The sequence below is a fragment of the Podarcis vaucheri genome, assembly GCF_965113315.1.
Source record: "Podarcis vaucheri genome assembly, chromosome: 6".
Lineage (NCBI taxonomy): Eukaryota > Metazoa > Chordata > Lepidosauria > Squamata > Lacertidae > Podarcis > Podarcis vaucheri.
The window spans coordinates 30,134,640-30,151,238 of record NC_138764.1 but is presented as its reverse complement, the minus strand read 5'-3'; the positions used below and the strand labels follow the sequence as shown (position 1 = coordinate 30,151,238).

General features: G+C 46.2%; 1 protein-coding gene across 5 annotated transcripts in view; it reads right to left on the bottom strand.

Moving 5' to 3' along the window:
• LOC309535147 (very-long-chain enoyl-CoA reductase-like) overlaps nucleotides 1-15,472 on the bottom strand; it is a 49,183-nt gene extending 33,711 nt beyond the window's left edge. For all 5 annotated transcript variants that reach the window (XM_082227983.1, XM_082227981.1, XM_082227980.1 and 2 more), the window contains exons 1-7: nucleotides 14,954-15,472; nucleotides 7,245-7,295; nucleotides 6,942-6,993; nucleotides 6,525-6,569; nucleotides 3,292-3,395; nucleotides 1,289-1,404; nucleotides 1,062-1,167 (exon numbers count right to left, since the gene is read on the bottom strand). In XM_082227983.1, coding sequence (XP_082084109.1) covers nucleotides 1,062-1,167; nucleotides 1,289-1,404; nucleotides 3,292-3,395; nucleotides 6,525-6,569; nucleotides 6,942-6,993; nucleotides 7,245-7,295; nucleotides 14,954-14,980 — 501 coding nt within the window. In that variant the 5' untranslated portion in view covers nucleotides 14,981-15,472. The remainder of the gene's footprint in view (nucleotides 1-1,061; nucleotides 1,168-1,288; nucleotides 1,405-3,291; nucleotides 3,396-6,524; nucleotides 6,570-6,941; nucleotides 6,994-7,244; nucleotides 7,296-14,953) is intronic.
• Between the last annotated feature and the right edge of the window lie 1,127 nt (nucleotides 15,473-16,599).

Genomic DNA, 16,599 nt, shown 5'->3' with positions numbered 1-16,599 from the left:
GACAGTAGTCCCATGCCAATTTTTCAAATAGCTTTTACTGTGCAATGACATCAGCATGCAGTGTGTTTTTCTGCTCTCTTCAATGGCTGCAGAGACGCCAACTTGCAAGGGAGATGGAGGACCTTGATGGCGTGCATGTGCACGTCAGAACGCAGGAGCTGGAGGGCGGAGCTGAACATGGCGGTAGCACAGCTTCAGTGGCCAGTGGCTCCTCCTCTCTAACTCCTCTCCTCCTGCCACTGGCCTGGGGCTGCTTCCCGTCTTTCCCTTACACAACAGGAAGAGGAGCCACTAGCCATTGGCACCACACTGGGCTCCACAATTGGCCTCTTCTTCCCCTCATGGCGGGTGGCAGTGGCAGGAGGAGGAGTCAACTACTGAAGCCATGCTCAGCTCCATGTTTGCCCTCATTTTTTTTAACATTGGGGGTCCCAGTTCCCTCCCCCCAAAAAATTATTGGCCCCCCACAAAGAGCTGGGCCCCTAGGAATCCAACAGGGGGGCTGTCATTTTCAACAACAGACCTACATCAAGTGTCAAGCCCAGTTCCAGCTTGTTTGCTGCAATAAGCCCACTAGCTCCCTAGATGGAGCCGAAAGTACGCTCCAGAGCATAGGAAGCTGCCTTATATGGCACCAGGCCATTGGTCCATCTAACTCAGAACTGTAAACAAGGACTGGCAGAGGCTACCCCTGATTTCCCAGCCCTAGCTGGAGACACTGGGGATTGAACCCGGGACCTTTGCTATGCAAAGCACTTAGCTGAGGAAACTCACACTGTCAAGGAGGGCCTTTGCGCTTGGCTAGAAGGGATTAAGTGGTTATAGAGCAACAGTCGGGAGAAAAAACTATGGAAGAAATAAAAATGGTAATGTGGAAAAAACAAGCTTCAGTAGTGAGGTGTTAATGTTAACAGGTCACATCGATGTTAACATTGTGAGTGGCAGGAGGCAGCACCGTACCCCGAAAGCCGTGCCAGGGATTTGGTGACTGCCATGCTGAAGGTGGCGGCCAGATCTGAATTTTACAGAAGGGCTGTGAGTAGATTGTGTGGCAAATTTACCTTAACAATATTCCTCAGTGGCATAGTCCCATGGGAGAACCGATGAACAAATATTGTTTCAATCAACCTTTTGATGTAGTGGAAAGAATGGCAGATACATGCCAGGCTAGAAACAGCAAGATAAAAGCGTTTCAGAAAGCTAGAGAGACAAATACGGCAAGACATTTCGGAATAAAGTTGCGGCAAACCCAAGAATTAAATCCTCTGGCCTTAGAAGTGCGACTTACTTAACTACGGGGTGCCGGCTCGAGGGAAACCTGTCATCCAGGCCATAGATAAAAGGCATACGGAAATAAAACGCAAAATAGATGAACAATGGGCCCGTATATTCTATCAAGAATACCTGCAAAAAAGAGAGAGGTGGTTAGGTGGTTACCACGGCAATTCTCAGCAGCACTGGATGCCAGGGAACGGGAAACTGAGGTCCCCAATATGGCACCTGTGGGAACCCTCAGACACGGCACCTGTCAAGGCCCCTTTATTTAGGTGTGTATTGGTGGGCAGGTTGCTTGTTTTGAGGGAGGTTGTTGTCTTGCTTTCTTGTCTGTTGTTTTTCACGGGTGGGTATATAGCTGGTTTTGTCTGTTTGGGGGGGAGGCAGGCATTTTGTCTGGGTTTATTGGGGGGGAAGGGTCCTGAGCATCAAAAGATTTTCAAGTGGGTCCCTGGGGCAAACAATTAAAAAATGGGGGGGGGCTGCTTTAGTCAATATGTTGGCCATGGCTTGCTTCCTTACGCCAGCACTGTATGCTGTTATTCCAATCAGTACGGATGTCGAAGAAGCATTTGCTATTTCATACACACACAGTTTGTTCCAGCATTTTATCCCTATCCATGCAAAACCACATTGAAGTGGGCATATAGCGTGGATTGGATGAACGCCCCCAAAAGTCAGGCAGCTTTATGATTTTTTGTGGGGTGGGGTGGGGACTGAGAACACAATTTGGCATGTGAGTAAACTAAGCTGCTTAAGGAATTCTGCAGCCTTTGTGTCTCTGAAGACATGAATTGCAAGTTCTGGTGAAAACTCAGAAACCAGAGCAGAATATCCAGAACCTCTAAAAAGTGCAAGCAGAATAAGACAACTAACGATGCAGAAACGCTCAAACTGCACAATTCACAGAGATTGTATAACTTGGGTTATCCTGGCAGGATGAAAGGCAGAAGACACCTAGTCCTAAATTTGGCTCCACATGAGCCACTTACTTCCTCTTAATGCCACGGATTCCAACACATTGCTAGTTCCTTCGCTTCCCCTCCTTCCCCTCTCCCCATGTCCCCTCTCACAGCATGTGCTTATGTTGGAACCCAGCCAAGGAAGCCTCCATCTGTGCAAGAATGTCCAAATGAGAAGAAGCTTGGAGGATGAGAAACAGCTATGCCCAGCAGTAGAGAACTTAGGTGTGAATTATACTATTTATATACATATAATATTCACATTTCAAACTACTGCTTTCAGCTTTGTAAGTTACTAGCACTATAACAGGGCATATTAAAGAGGAAGCAGGAAGGTATTGGGGCAGGGGCAGGGGAAGAGGGGGGAGCTTTGAATAGCAAATTCATTATTTCCTGCTCCCACAGATTCTGGCTTTGCCTTTGTAAAAGCTCCCATGCTATCTTTTCCAATCAGGCCAATGTGTGTCTTGAACAGGTGTGACAGACAGAAGTCAACTGGGGAAATATCTATGTCCTTATGTCTCGGAAACACTTCACCTGTTGAATTTCTGCAGGCACCGGGGCTCAGTCAAAAAAAAAAAGGAAGAAGGAACCAGGGTCACTATTCTGTCGCTGACGGTCCTGTTCAATAGGACAGGGACGGGCAGCTGGCCTGCCTCTGGGTCTCTTGCCCTAATTTAGGAAAAACTGATCCCTGTGTTGTTGTTTCTTGCAACACCCCCTAATTGCCATTGCCTTCCACAAGCTGTGTTTTGTCGTGTTGCCAAGCAACCACTGCTGCTTTGTGATGTGTTTGCCTGCCAAGTATTTGTGGCAATTCTATGCCCCCCCCCCCCCGCCGCCCTTGGATTCTTCACCCCACCATCTTATAAATCAGACACACACAAAAAGGAGGGGAGAGCAAACGAGAGAGAGAGAGAAAGATGGCAGGGCTGGGGATTGTGCTAGTTGGCAAACCAAAGCACAATTGGGGACTTGATCACCAGTACAAGGAGAAAGTGATGCAAGGATTAATTAAGGCAAACATTAAAACATTTGAGGCTTTGAAGCTCACCATTGTCCATCCTATTTGGGGCCCTAGATCTTTAAAATAGAGCGTAGCGGTTGTGCCAACAGGGAGCAGCTGAAGGGCTTCTTCATCCCTCAGTGATTTTCCTTCTGAGAAGAAGAGAGGAAAAATTTAAGGTGCTTGACAGCCAAAGAGGAACGCTGAAGCATATGACTCCTAATCAAAAAGCCTGCATTTCCCGTTGACCTAGTAACACTTTTGCATTTATGGCAATCAGCCTTGGCTGAAAAGCAGCTTATTGCTCCAATTAAATTCCATGTTCACTCGGAGCGGGGGGCGAGGGAGTGTGAGAACTATATACGGCCTTACTGACTAGGGTTAGGCGATATCCGGTTTTCAACATTGTGGCTTATCCCCAGCTAAACATTGTGATATATCTGAAATAAGGATGGAGCTATGTAGAGGCATTGGCTGGCTCCAGGGTTTGTCCCATTTTGTGATTTTTGCATAGCACACAGACACACACATCATGATTTGTGATATATTGCTAGGTCAAAAATTATGCAACCAGTATCATGATTTGGACTTCAAACTGGTTTGGGAGAATACAAAGATATACTGATCAGCCCTACCACTGACCTGTCTAGTGTAGAACTGACTACTCCCCACATGTAGCAGCTCTCCACTGGCTCTGGCAAGGGTACTGCCCAGTCCCAATACCCCAAAAAAACCTTAAACACAAGATGTCAAGAGTTGACTAATGATCCTGAGAAAGGCAAAGCAATAGAACTACAGTGGTGCCCCGCAAGACGAACGCCTCGCAAGACGGAAAACCCGCTAGACGAAAGGGTTTTCCGTTTTGGAGGCGCTTGGCAAAACGAATTTCCCTATGGGCTTCCTTCGCTAGACGAAAGCCCATAGGGAAATCTCCGGGACAGCGGGGAAGCGCAGCGCGTCTTCCCCACTGTCCTCAGACCTCCTCCGAAGGCTGCCGGTGGGGCGGAAAGCCCTTCTGTGGTGTAGTGGTTAAGAGCGGTAGTCACGTAATCTGGGAAACCGGGTTCGTGTCTCCGCTCCTCCACATGCAGCTGCTGGGTGACCTTGGGCCAGTCACACTTCTGTGAAGTCTCTCAGCCCCACTCACCTCACAGAGTGTTTGTTGTAGGGGAGGAAGGGAAAGGAGAATGTTAGCCGCTTTGAGACTCCTGAAGGGGAGTGAAAGGCGGGATATCAAATCCAAACTCTTCTTCTTCTTCTTCTTCTTCTTCTTCTTCTTCTTCTTCTTCTTCTCCCCGCGCCAGCCTTCGGATGGCTGTCCTGAAGACTTGCGGTGGGAGGAGGGTTTTCCTTCCCACCGCCAACATTCAGAATGCTGTTCTGAATGTTGGCGGTGGGGAGGAAAAACCCTCCTCCCACCGCAAGCCCCGGGAACAGAGGAGAAGCGCTGCGCCCCTTCCCCTCTGTTCCCATACCTGTCCTGAAGGCTTGCGGTGGGGAGAAAAGCCCTTCTCCGCACCGCCAGCCTGGCAAGCGGTTTCCATAGGAACGCATTAATTGATTTTCAATGCATTCCTATGGGAAACCGTGCTTCGCAAGACGAAAAACTCGCAAGAAGAAAAAACTTGCGGAACGAATTAATTTCGTCTTGCGAGGCACCACTGTATGGCCTCTCCCATAAGCACATTGTTTGGAGTAGTTTGAATAGCTGAAGAGATAAAAAGTGTAGCAGTAAGTGTTGAATGACTGCTGTTTTATATATGCACGCATGGTTTTGTACTGCCCAAGACCAGCTGCAGATGGTAGTAAAGTTGGGCATCGCCCAAGACCAGAAAAGGACCCGCTGGGCTGACAGCATCGCCATTCTCATTTTGCACAGAGGACCGAACAAGGACAGAAGGCAGCAAGAGACATTCTCAGCTTGCATGGCCTGCCTCTTCCAGGTTAAGTCCTTGGTCCATCCCTTGAGCTCTGTTTTACCCAAGCATACATGTGATAAACATGGAGGCAGCCATTGGTCTATCTACAACTGCAGGATTATAGACTTCTGTTGATTGTTGTTGTTATTGTTTAGTCGTGTCCGACTCTTCGTGACCCCATGGACCAGAGTACGCCAGGCATTCCTGTCTCCCATTGCCTCCCGCAGTTTGGTCAAACTCATGCTGGTAGCTTCAAGAACACTGTCCAACCATCTCGTCCTCTGTCATCCCCTTCTCCCTGTGCCCTCAATCTTTCCCAACATCAGGGTCTTTCCTAGGGAGTCTTCTCTTCTCATGAGGTGGCCAAAGTATTGGAGCCTCAGCTTCAGGATCTGTCCTTCCAATGAGCACTCAGGGCTGATTTTCTTAAGAATGGATAGGTTTGATCTTGTTGCAGTCCATGGGACTCTCAAGAGTCTCCTCCAGCACCATAATTCAAAGGCATCAATTCTTCGGCGATCAGCCTTCTTTATGGTCCAGCTCTCACTTCCATATATCACTAGTACAGCTTTCACCACTCTTTTGTTCATTATGAGGGCCACTCCATTTATTTTACGGGATTCTTGCCCACAGTAGTAGCTATGATGGTCATCCGAACTGAATTCGCCCATTCCCGTCCATTTTAGTTCACTGATGACCAGGATGTCAATATTTATTCTTGCCATCTCATTTTTGACCACATCCAACTTACCAAGGTTCAAGGTTCCAGGTTCCTATGCAATATTTTTCTTTACAACACTGGACTTTCCGTTCGCTTCCAGGCATATCTGCAACTGAGCGATCTTTCGGCTTTGGCCCAGCCGCTTCATCAGCTCTGAATCTACTTGTACTTGTCCTCCGCTCTTCCTCAGTAGCATGTTGGCCTTCTGACCTGAGCGGCTCATCTTCCAGCGTCATAACTTTTATATGCCTGTTGTCTTTGTCCATGGAGTTTTCTTGGCAGGGATACTGGAGTGGCTTGCCGGTTCCTGCTCCAGGTGGATCACGTTTGGTCAAAACTCTCCACTATGACCTGTCCATCTTGGGTGGCCCTGCACGGCATGGCTCATAGCTTCTCTGAGTTATTCAAGCCCCTTCACCACGGCAAGGCAGTGATCCATGAAGGGGGTCTCTTGATGACAGATCCTTTAATGTTATTGGAGTTTCATAGTTTCTGTGGCTACCAATTAACATTAATACATCTTTTGGATGATACAGCAATATTGTAATGGGGTTTTACATTTCACTATAAACTGCTCCAAGATAAGAAAAGCGGTATTTAAATGAAATAATAAGAATGATACTTCGCTATATAATACTTACTGGGATCAAGCCTTATAGACTGCCTTGAGGGATACCACTGAGGATCTGTAGGGACAAAAAAAACCCGCACAACTTTAATAATAATAATAATAATAATAATAATAATAATAATAATAATAAAGTCCACTCATTTTCCTAGCACTGGGGCAGGGATGCCTGTGCCACAAACAGAGAACTTTTGAATTTACAAATATGAGCAAATTACCACATTGGTGGAAGGGCAACCAAGGAAGGGGGGGTAATAACTACTTTTTTGTACAGGTTTACTAGAATTGTTTCAAAGTGCATAAAAGAAGACACATGGCTTGTATGACATCAGTGGCGCTCAGGCTCCATGCAATGACATATCATTCAAGCATTTCTGGAAAGCTTCCCTCACTTTTTAAACAGATTCTTTTGAAAAATACATATACTTACATAATTTATGGAACATTAGCCTGATATCACTTATTGTAGCATTTGGCTCAACCTAGGTAACAAAAAATATATATCTATAAGCATGCAGGCATTCAAAAAAAGGCTTTTCAAGCTAATCGGTTCCTTTTTACATTTTAGGAAACAGGAAATTAAGGGTGAGCTTCCCTATCTGTGATATGGAGGGAAATGATGCTGATCCATCTCAAACAGGATGCTTTAAACAATTACTAAGAAAATATAACTAAAGCACACGGATCACTCAAAATTCGGTTAAATTGCAGTAATAACATTATGATTACTTACCTTTTCCAAAAAGCATAATTGTTGCTTTGTCTTCCAATCAAGGATTTCAACCTAAGAGAAAATACCAAGTGAATAAATCAGCTAGAACAATCTTGCCGTGACGGCTTCTTGTAGCTGTGTGAACAGGAAACAGTGATCAGACCAACAGTTGTTAAGCTGGTTGCTAAGCCATATTCTGCAACCAGGGGGTGTACATAAGCTTTTTAGCTTCACAGAATGTTAACTGTGATCAACATAGTCACTGTAGGATAACAGAGTGGCACCTAACTGGCAAGTGGAAATTATTAGGTCTTGGAGAAACCAGGTTTTCAACATCATGATGTATCACCAGACAAAAAATCCAAAATACTGATATATCACAGTGTCTGAAATAAGGATGGAGCTATGTAGAGGCATTGGCTGGTTTCATGGTCCATCCCCCCCCTTGTGATTTTTGAATAGCACACACACACACACACCATGATTTGTGATATATTGCCAGGTCAAAAATCATGAAACCAGTGTCACGACATGGACTTGAAACCAATTTTGGACAATTTATCGCCCTGCTCTAATACACATCATGATTCGCAGTATATTGCCAGGCCAAAAACTAGGAAACCGGTATCGCAATATGGACTTGAAACCGGTTTCTCATGATATATGAAAATTATCCATGAAATTATCCATGCTGTGCTAAGGATTCTGCAGCGCTAAAGAAATAAGCACATGCTGTTGTGTCAATGTAGTGTCTGGAATGGTATAAGGAAGTTAATCCATTCTATGCACTGTTTCCAGCCATATTTGCATTGTATATGAAAATGGTGTAACAGTGCCCTTGCTAGTGCTAATTATTATAGAATCATAGAATTGTAGAGTTGGAAGGGACCCTCTAGTCCAGGCATGTCCAAAGTCCGTTTCGAGGGCATAATCCGGTCCGCCAGTCGGTTTAATCCGGCCCCTGTGGGTAAAATCCTTCAATCCTAAAAAAAACCCTCAACAACTTTGGGGTAAAATCCTAAAAAAGGTTAACAACTTCAATCCTAAAAAAAGGTTAACTTTGACTTTATCAAATCTGGCCCTCTTTGAAAAAGGTTTGGACACCACTGCGTCTAGTCCAACCCCCTGCAATGCTAGCAGAGATGTTGTAGTGCCCTATCTTGTCACCACCATGTTCCAGATGGTTCCACCATGTTCCAGGTGGTTCCTTGACTTGACTCAGTGAACTTTTACATCAGCTTGATGTGTCATTGCATCCCACCCTGAAATTTTATTTGCTGAGGAAGCAAATTCAACGGAGCTTATTTCTGGGAAGACATGTATATCATATTACATAGGATTGCACTGCATGTATACTATTGTTACAGAGTGATATCCCCCCCCCCATGAATTAGACCACATTTCTTTAGTACAGTGGTACCTTGGGTACATATGCTTCAGGTTACATACACTTCAGGTTACAGACTCCGCTAACCCAGAAATAGTACCTCGGGTTAAGAACTTTGCTTCAGGATAAGAACAGAAATTGTGCTCCGGCGGCACGGCAGCAGCGTGAGGCCCCATTAGCTAAAGTGGTGCTTCAAGTTAAGAACAGTTTCAGGTTAAGAACAGACCTCCGGAATGAATTAAGTTCTTAACCCGAGGTACCACTGTACAGCATACAGTGGTACCTTGGTTCTCAAACTCAATCCGTTCCGGGAGTCCGTTCGACTTCCGAAACCGTTCAAAAACCAAGGCGCAGCTTCTGATTGGCTGCAGGAGCTTCCTGCACTGAGTCAGAAGCTGTGTTGGACGTTCAGCTTCTGAAAAACATTTGCAAACCGGGACATGTACTTCTGGGTTTGCAGTGTTCAGGAGCCGATTTGTTCAACAACTAAGCCATTTGAGAATCAATGTACCACTGTACAACGTACATTCCCAATGAACCGCTAAGTCAAATTATGCTGCTATGAGTATGCAGTGTTGTAAGTGGGACATAAACCTTGAAATAATTTAATTTATCAAACGCTAATAGACAGGCCTTTTTTTTTTTTTTTGAAGTTGGAACTCAGGCACCTCTCAGGTGGACGCTATTGCCATTCTAAGAGAACAAGGGAGGTTTTCATGGTGAGTTCGGGAAATTCACTTTTCTAGAAAATGACATTTGTTTAAAAGTTGTAAGAGCAATTGCGGGAATACTGTGGGCCTAATTACCACCTCTTCCCATTTATGGTTAGCCACTTGGATCCCAGCCCTTTCCTGTTGCTAGATTGTCCTACTTGGTAAAAAGGTAAAGGTAAAGGGACCCCTGACCATTAGGTCCAGTCGTGACCGACTCTGGGGTTGCGGCGCTCATCTCGCTTTATTGGCCGAGGGAGCTGGCGTACAGCTTCCGGGTCATGTGGCCAGCATGACTAAGCCGCTTCTGGTGAACCAGAGCAGCACATGAAAATGCCGTTTACCTTCCCGCCAAAGCGGTACTTGCACTTTGATGTGCTTTTCAACTGCTAGGTTGGCAGGAGCAGGGACTGAGCAACGGGAGCTCACCCCGTCGCGGGGATTCGAACTGCCGACCTTCTGATCAGCAAGTTCTAGGCTCAGCGGTTTAACCCACAGCGCCACCCGCGTCCCTTTTGTCCTACTTGGTACGTACAACCAAATACCGTATTGATCCCCACCCCCCAAAAAATCACTCATGAGAAAAATGCTTACTTTGCAATCTATGAACAAGCAGGCTGGGATAAGAGCAGTGCAAAATGAATTAATCCTGCCTGTGCTGTTATAAAGTGCTTGTGTAAGTGAGCCTCCTTTTGATTTAATTAGAGCAAGAGCATAATTTCTTCTTATACCCCAAGCACCTGATTACTTCTTAGTAGTCAAATTAATCTTTCCAAGCATTTCTCCATGTAAGTCTATTTTCAGATCAAAATTCCTCTGCCAGAGTTGGCAATAAACCAAGGCATGGAACTATTTCTTTGCAATTGTCTGTTGCCAAGCAGCAGCACTGGAGGAAATACAAACAGATGCTTGACTGGAACAGTTAGATGAGCATCCACTGAAGAAAAGTTTATCGAATAGAACATCATCTGCAAAAGACCATCTGGTTGTGCAGGGATCACTACTCACACAATGCACATGCACACACACAACTGTATATGCAAATGTGCCCCTTTGTAGACTGTCTAGATCACACAAATGTAATTTCATAGGTATACAGTAGTGGGCTTTTCCTGTTCTAAGGTACACTGCAATATCTGCTGCTTGCAAACTTTATAAAACAATGCCACAGTGTGGAACAAGCATCTTAACATTCACCCACACACCCAGACTCTCTTCGCCTTGGGTTCCCAAGTGCCCTCTCTGCATTGTACCATGTGTAGCAATGAAACCAAAACCCGAGAAAGCATACGATTCCAACCAACCCTTACATGCTCCCAGATTCCCGCCTCATGCGCCAGCAATGTCCTGATGGAATACAGGTTACCTGTTACCTGCCAGCCTAGTTTTGTACCTCATTGGCACAGGGGGAAACCAGTTAGAAGTCATTCGCGTTGGCACAGTTCAGGGGAACAGCCCTTTCCTACACAGGACAGGAGTATAAGAAATTTGGCTGTGTCTTCATTTTTTAAAACTGCTGTTTTGGAAAACACAGTTTGAGCCACCTCTCTCTCTCAAAAAAAATCGAAGTTATTATTGGTCCCAGAAGCTACGTGACTCAGCATAGCTGTCACCGCTTAAAACTGCTACTTCTCCAATAACTCTAGCCCACCAATGATAGCAAACAGCTTTCCAAATAACTCAGCAAAACAAGAACAACAACCCACTAGTATCAGTTAGGGTGGCAGGGGGGATAAATTATTGACGAAGAGCTTGCTTTTTATTCGTCAAGTACAAATGCTTTTCTTTCGGAAAGAAATGCGTGCACCGGAATGACCTATTTCCAAGCCTAGGGTGGATGCAAAAGCCCTCTAAGGAAGCCAACACAGTGAATTCCTGCTCATTTAATATTAGTACTTCTCATAATTTGCCTTTGGACTCTGTAAAGCAGACATACCCATGCCAGAATGCAGCCCAAACATGGCAACTCACCAGGTCTCTAGAAGACTCCTATTTTTCCTGGTTGTCTGGACTCCAGGGCACTTGTCAAGGGCCTGGCAAGTCACAATACATGATTGATGGGTTGTGTTCAACCAGGTTGGTTGGAGGTTATGCCAGGTCTCCTGCAGAGAGGCTTTCTTTGCAAGACACATGCTTATTAATTTTTATATTGTGCTATCCAGAATACAGTGGTACCTCTGGTTGCGAACGGAATAAGTTCCGGAGGCCCGTTCACAACATGAAAAGAGCGCAACCCGCAGCAGCGCGTCTGCACACGCACGAGTCATGATTTGCCGCTTCTGTGCGTGACGTCATTTTGCGCGTCTGTGCATGCACGAGCGGTGAAACCTGGAAGTAACCCTTTCTGGTACTTCTGGGTCACCGCGGGACATAACCTGAAAGAATGTAACATGAAGTGGACGTAACCAGAGGTATGACTGTGTAAGATTTCAGAGTCCTGATCTAGACAGCTCCAAACACTACAGATGACTCAAGTTAAGTGCTGCTGCTCATAATGTTTTTGACAAAAAACTATTCAATGTATTATTGATGGGTTTGATTCCACACATTATGGGATTGGTCTGCATTATTTAGTTGAGAGGAAAAGCTCATCCCTTTCATGGGTAATTCAGGACTGCGTATCTTATTTGCAGATTACAGGCTATTGTTAAATATCCTGGTAACTTATCTTTCGCTAGTAAAAGAATCTAAACTTTCTGAGCTGCAGAAAGGTAAACAAACAAACAAACAAACCCGAAGCAAGGCACATGCTCAAATGCTGGTCATAAAGGGGGCTTACAGGCCGTCACTATTTTGTAGGTGGGATTCAATGGTGTGCCAACAAATTCTGCTTGTGCAATTAATCTGGAGCTCTTGCACATCAAACCCACTCCTAAGAAAAATTAAGGAGCAAAGTGTTGGGGAAATTGTAATGGAAAGTGTGGGATTAACAATTGTTTGAGACAGGAGTGCCTGGCGTACTCTGGTCCATGGGGTCACGAAGAGTCGGACACGACTAAACAACTAAACAACAACAACATTCATCACCATCTAAACAAGTGTCTCAAGGCAATTTACAAAAGGTAATTAAAAATCATAATACATTTGAAACAAAACTAAAACCATACAAAGCATGGTTCATTGTTGATTCATTATTGTGCATTCTCTTGTCTCAATTTTTCTTCACGGGTACTGAATATGCCTATCTGCAGAGCATCTATGGACACAGCGTTGGTCCAAAATATGAAATATCTCATGTGCAAGAGCACACTGAACTGAACCACTGCCCTGTGAATTTTTCTTGTTCTCCAGTGTTTCTGCCAACTGTTATTATTTCTGAGTACAAATGTGTAGTATGCACTTCTCTTTGGATCAAGGCCTGAAATAGTTTGTTTTTTAAGTGGGGTAGGGCAGGCAATTAATTTCCAATATTGTTTAGGTGCTTTGAAAAATATTCAATACAAGTATTTCAAGATGAGAACAAACTCACTGTTTTAAGATTGGCCACAGGATGTTATTGCTGTTTTTCTGAAACACCTTAAGTTGTTAAGTCACCACGCTCAATTAAGATTACATATGTTCAAATGCAGCTCAGATTGCACAACACAAAGCCTGACAAGGCAGGCGGCAGTTTAGTCTTCTAGGAAGTTGCCATCGTTGTGGCCAGTGCAATTTCACCTTCACCTATTAGTCTGAAACAAAATCTATGTTCTATTTTCAGTCATAATATACCCAACCCTCTTATAAGCACAAAAGACACTGTTGTAGCACACTTAGCATGCTAATGAAGGCATGTATAAGATGACAAAGCACAAAATTGGGAGATTTGCTGAAAAGCAGTAGTTTCGCCAATTTCCAAAACAAGCAATGAGAGATTGCTTCAGCACCGCATTAAACAAAACCATGTTTGGGCTTAGTGTGTGGTTTGAACCCAGACAAAACACAAGCCATAAACCATAGGAGAAACTTTGGTAACCGACAGCCTGAGATTCCTCCCTACCTCCTGGCAAAGGAGCTGGGATGCCAAGGAATGTTAACGAAAATCCCAATTTGTCAAACGTAAAACAGTTGGCACGAACCAACCTCCTTTTGGAGAGTTCCTCGCGGGCACAGCTTCTCCTTCGATAGCGGAAGACAGGGCTAAGTGGAGGGACTCCTCTGAGACACCCATATTCTCTCCAGAATAGTTGATCAGTTGATTTGTTTTGCTTGGCTGCAGCAGCAAAGGGGAACATCTGATTCGGTCCAATTAGATCTACCCCTTTCAGCTTCCAAGGCCCTTTCTGCCAAGCTACGCCTACCTGCTCCTACATCTATGTCAGGCAAGCAAAGAGGCATGCTCACAGCACAAGGAAACTTGTCAGGCAGAAGCACTCAATGGGTTTGGGTTAGGCAAGGAGCATGGCCTGCAGAGAGTCTGAAGGGCCAGTTAGAGGGATGCGTTTGGCCTCCAAACCCAATGTTCCCATCTCTTGTCAATAAAAGCCCTTTGTTGTTCTTAGAAAACTAAGTTGTCAAAGGTGGCAACCATCTCTTCTTCAATCACAGGCAAAAGTTAGTGCAGCAGCTATTACTAGTAGGAAGATGTGACAGCCAAGTAGGTAGGTAATCAAGAAAGGGATGCCTACACAAATCTGGATAATCAAAGGAGGCTGCCTAATATCAAGTCAGGTCCATCTAGTTCAGTATTGTCAACACTGGCTGGCAGCAGCTCTCCAGCGTTCTGAGCAGTCTTTCACAGCCCTACCTGGAGATGCTGGGAGTTGAACCAGGACTTTCTGAAAGCAAAACAGTTCCTTTACCACTGTGCCATGGCCCTTCCCTGAAATCTGTAGTCCATGAATACAGTCACATGCCTGCCAACATGCATGTGTTGGCTCACTCTTTTAGTGTAAAGGGTTTTTTAAGCTTTTCGCAGAGCCGAAAAAGGTATGTTTGCTGTGGCATGCAAAGTGTATGCTCCTTTGTGCCATGGCAGTGGCTGCCCATGACCCAGGAAGTACCGGAATGCCAAGAAAAGTCTTCCCACAGAGACATAGAACTCTTGGGCTTCCCTATAGCTATGGGAGACACCAGCACCTACAAAACCCCAAAACATCAGACAAGGTTCCTGCTCAGGGAAGGACACGAAAATCTGCTGGTAAGACACAATCCACCCACGCTGTACCTCCCCCATCCCAAGCCTAATGGGTCAGGAGGACACAGGACCAACTAAAGGTGAGCTGCAACAGCAAACACTAGGAATCAGGTGGGTCTCTAAGTTCAGGCTTGGACTAAAAGTGGGTCCTCCTAGGTCTTCAGACTTTAGGAGGAGTTTAAAGGCCATGCCCCCCCTAAGCACGCTGGAGAGGAAACAAGCCCTAGTGGTTGCAGCAAGACAACGTGCTTAAGGATCCAGCGGCAAGTGTCGGGTTCCCGCTGGCTCCAATGCAGAGCAGTTGCTGCTCCTTCCCCCGCCCATCATCATCATCATCATCAAAGCACCTGCGGGCGAGAGACCCTTTGCGAGCCAGCCCAAGGATGGAGGGCGCAGGCGCAGCCTTCTTCCATGCATCTCCGGAACCCTGGGTCCCCTTGGGGGTTTCTCCCCAGCCCCACTGGCGCGTCCTCCTCCTCCTCCCCCTCCCTAGCGCAGGCTCGCGGGGGACACCCACCTCGAAGAAAGTAATCCTGCTGCCCATTTTGCAGGCGGCCGCCCGGCCCCGACTCCAGCTGCCGGCGTAGGGGATGCAATCGGCACCGCCGCCGGCGGCGCCACCTCCTCCTCCACCAGCACCCCCTCCTCCCGTCTGCGCCGCGGATGCACTTTAATTGGGGGGCCCCCGGCCGGTCTTCCGGCCGGTCAGGTGATTCCTTAGCCCCAGGAGGAGGAAGCCCTGCAGGGAAGAAGGTGGGGGGCGCGTCCAGACCGGGGCGGGCAGCGGTGCTCGGCCAGCTTACGCCTTCATCCATCACTCCCGCCCCATCCCCTGGAGGGGGAAGGATGGAGGAGGAGGTGGTGCCGCCGCCACCGCTGCTACTGCCGCTGCTGCATGCAGCCAGGGTGCGCTCAGCTCCTCAGCAGCTCCGCAGCAAAAAGGGGGGAAAGCAGAGATCCGGAGGGGCGGCGAGGGTTTGCTGCTAATGCTGCTGCTGGGCGCGGCTTTGCGCCACGCGCCAGGCGCACAGAAACGCGCGGGAACGTCCACCTGGCCTCTCCATGTGCCTTGGGTTTCCTCCTCACGTGACTACTCACGTCTGGTCGAGTGTTTGTTTGCTTAATATGCATTAATACCTCGCTTTTCCTCAGAAAAGTTCGACGCAGCTCACAAACAAGAACCAGAAAATAAAATATGAAACACAACAGCACTTTTTTTTTTTATCTTCCTGGGTTGCTTGTCACCTGGGTAATTAAATTGGGGGGGGGGGGGCGCTTCAGCAAGCCTGTTATGTACTCACACAACAACCCAGTGTAGGAAAGAGAGACAGTGGCTGACCCCAGATCCACCCAAGGAGCTTCCTAGCCGAGAAGGATTAAGAATAAAAGGCCTCCCCTCTACAAATTTACCCCCAACTCTGCTACCTCGTATTGAGAGTCAGTCCTCAGTTCATTTACCGAGGTAGCTGTGGTGGTGAATACGAATTCCTGTGACCCGCGTGTGGGGGCTAAATAACAAATGTGGCAGGCTGTCTGGATTCAAAATGTGGGACCTTGCACACTCCAGCAGGAGAGAGCCCCAATAGCGGAGTTTAAACAAGCAAAAATCAAGCAGTGGTATAGTTAGGAATACAGGTTTTTCGACCCTTTGATCCTGCCAGCTTGCAAACACAGAACTCTTCCCTTTTGCAACCAACAGACCACACCCTATTAAGTAAATTTAAAACGCTTTACTTACAAAATGTTCCAAAGGTCAGATTCATGCATTTATCCAAGAAGCAGCAGGATACTGGCAGAATACTCTTGGGTAGAAAATACAGAAAGATGGCTTCAAACACACTCTTTAAGCTTGCAACAAAGCTTGGACATGCCTTCCTTGGTCAAATAAAATGCCACAGAGAGAAGAAACAGGAATTCCTCCTCATGGAAAAGAGGGGGAGTGACTTAGCTGAGACTAGGAATCCAGCTCTGTCGTGTTAACCCCTTCATTAGCATTCATTAGTATATGTATTTGACTGCAATTCCCCATACAGTACAGTACATTGATACCTCTGGTTACGTACTTAATTCGTTCCGGAGGTCCTTTCTTAACCTGAAACTGTTCTTAACCTGAAGCAGCACTTTAGCTAATGGGGCCTCCTGCTGCCGCCGTGAGATTTCTGC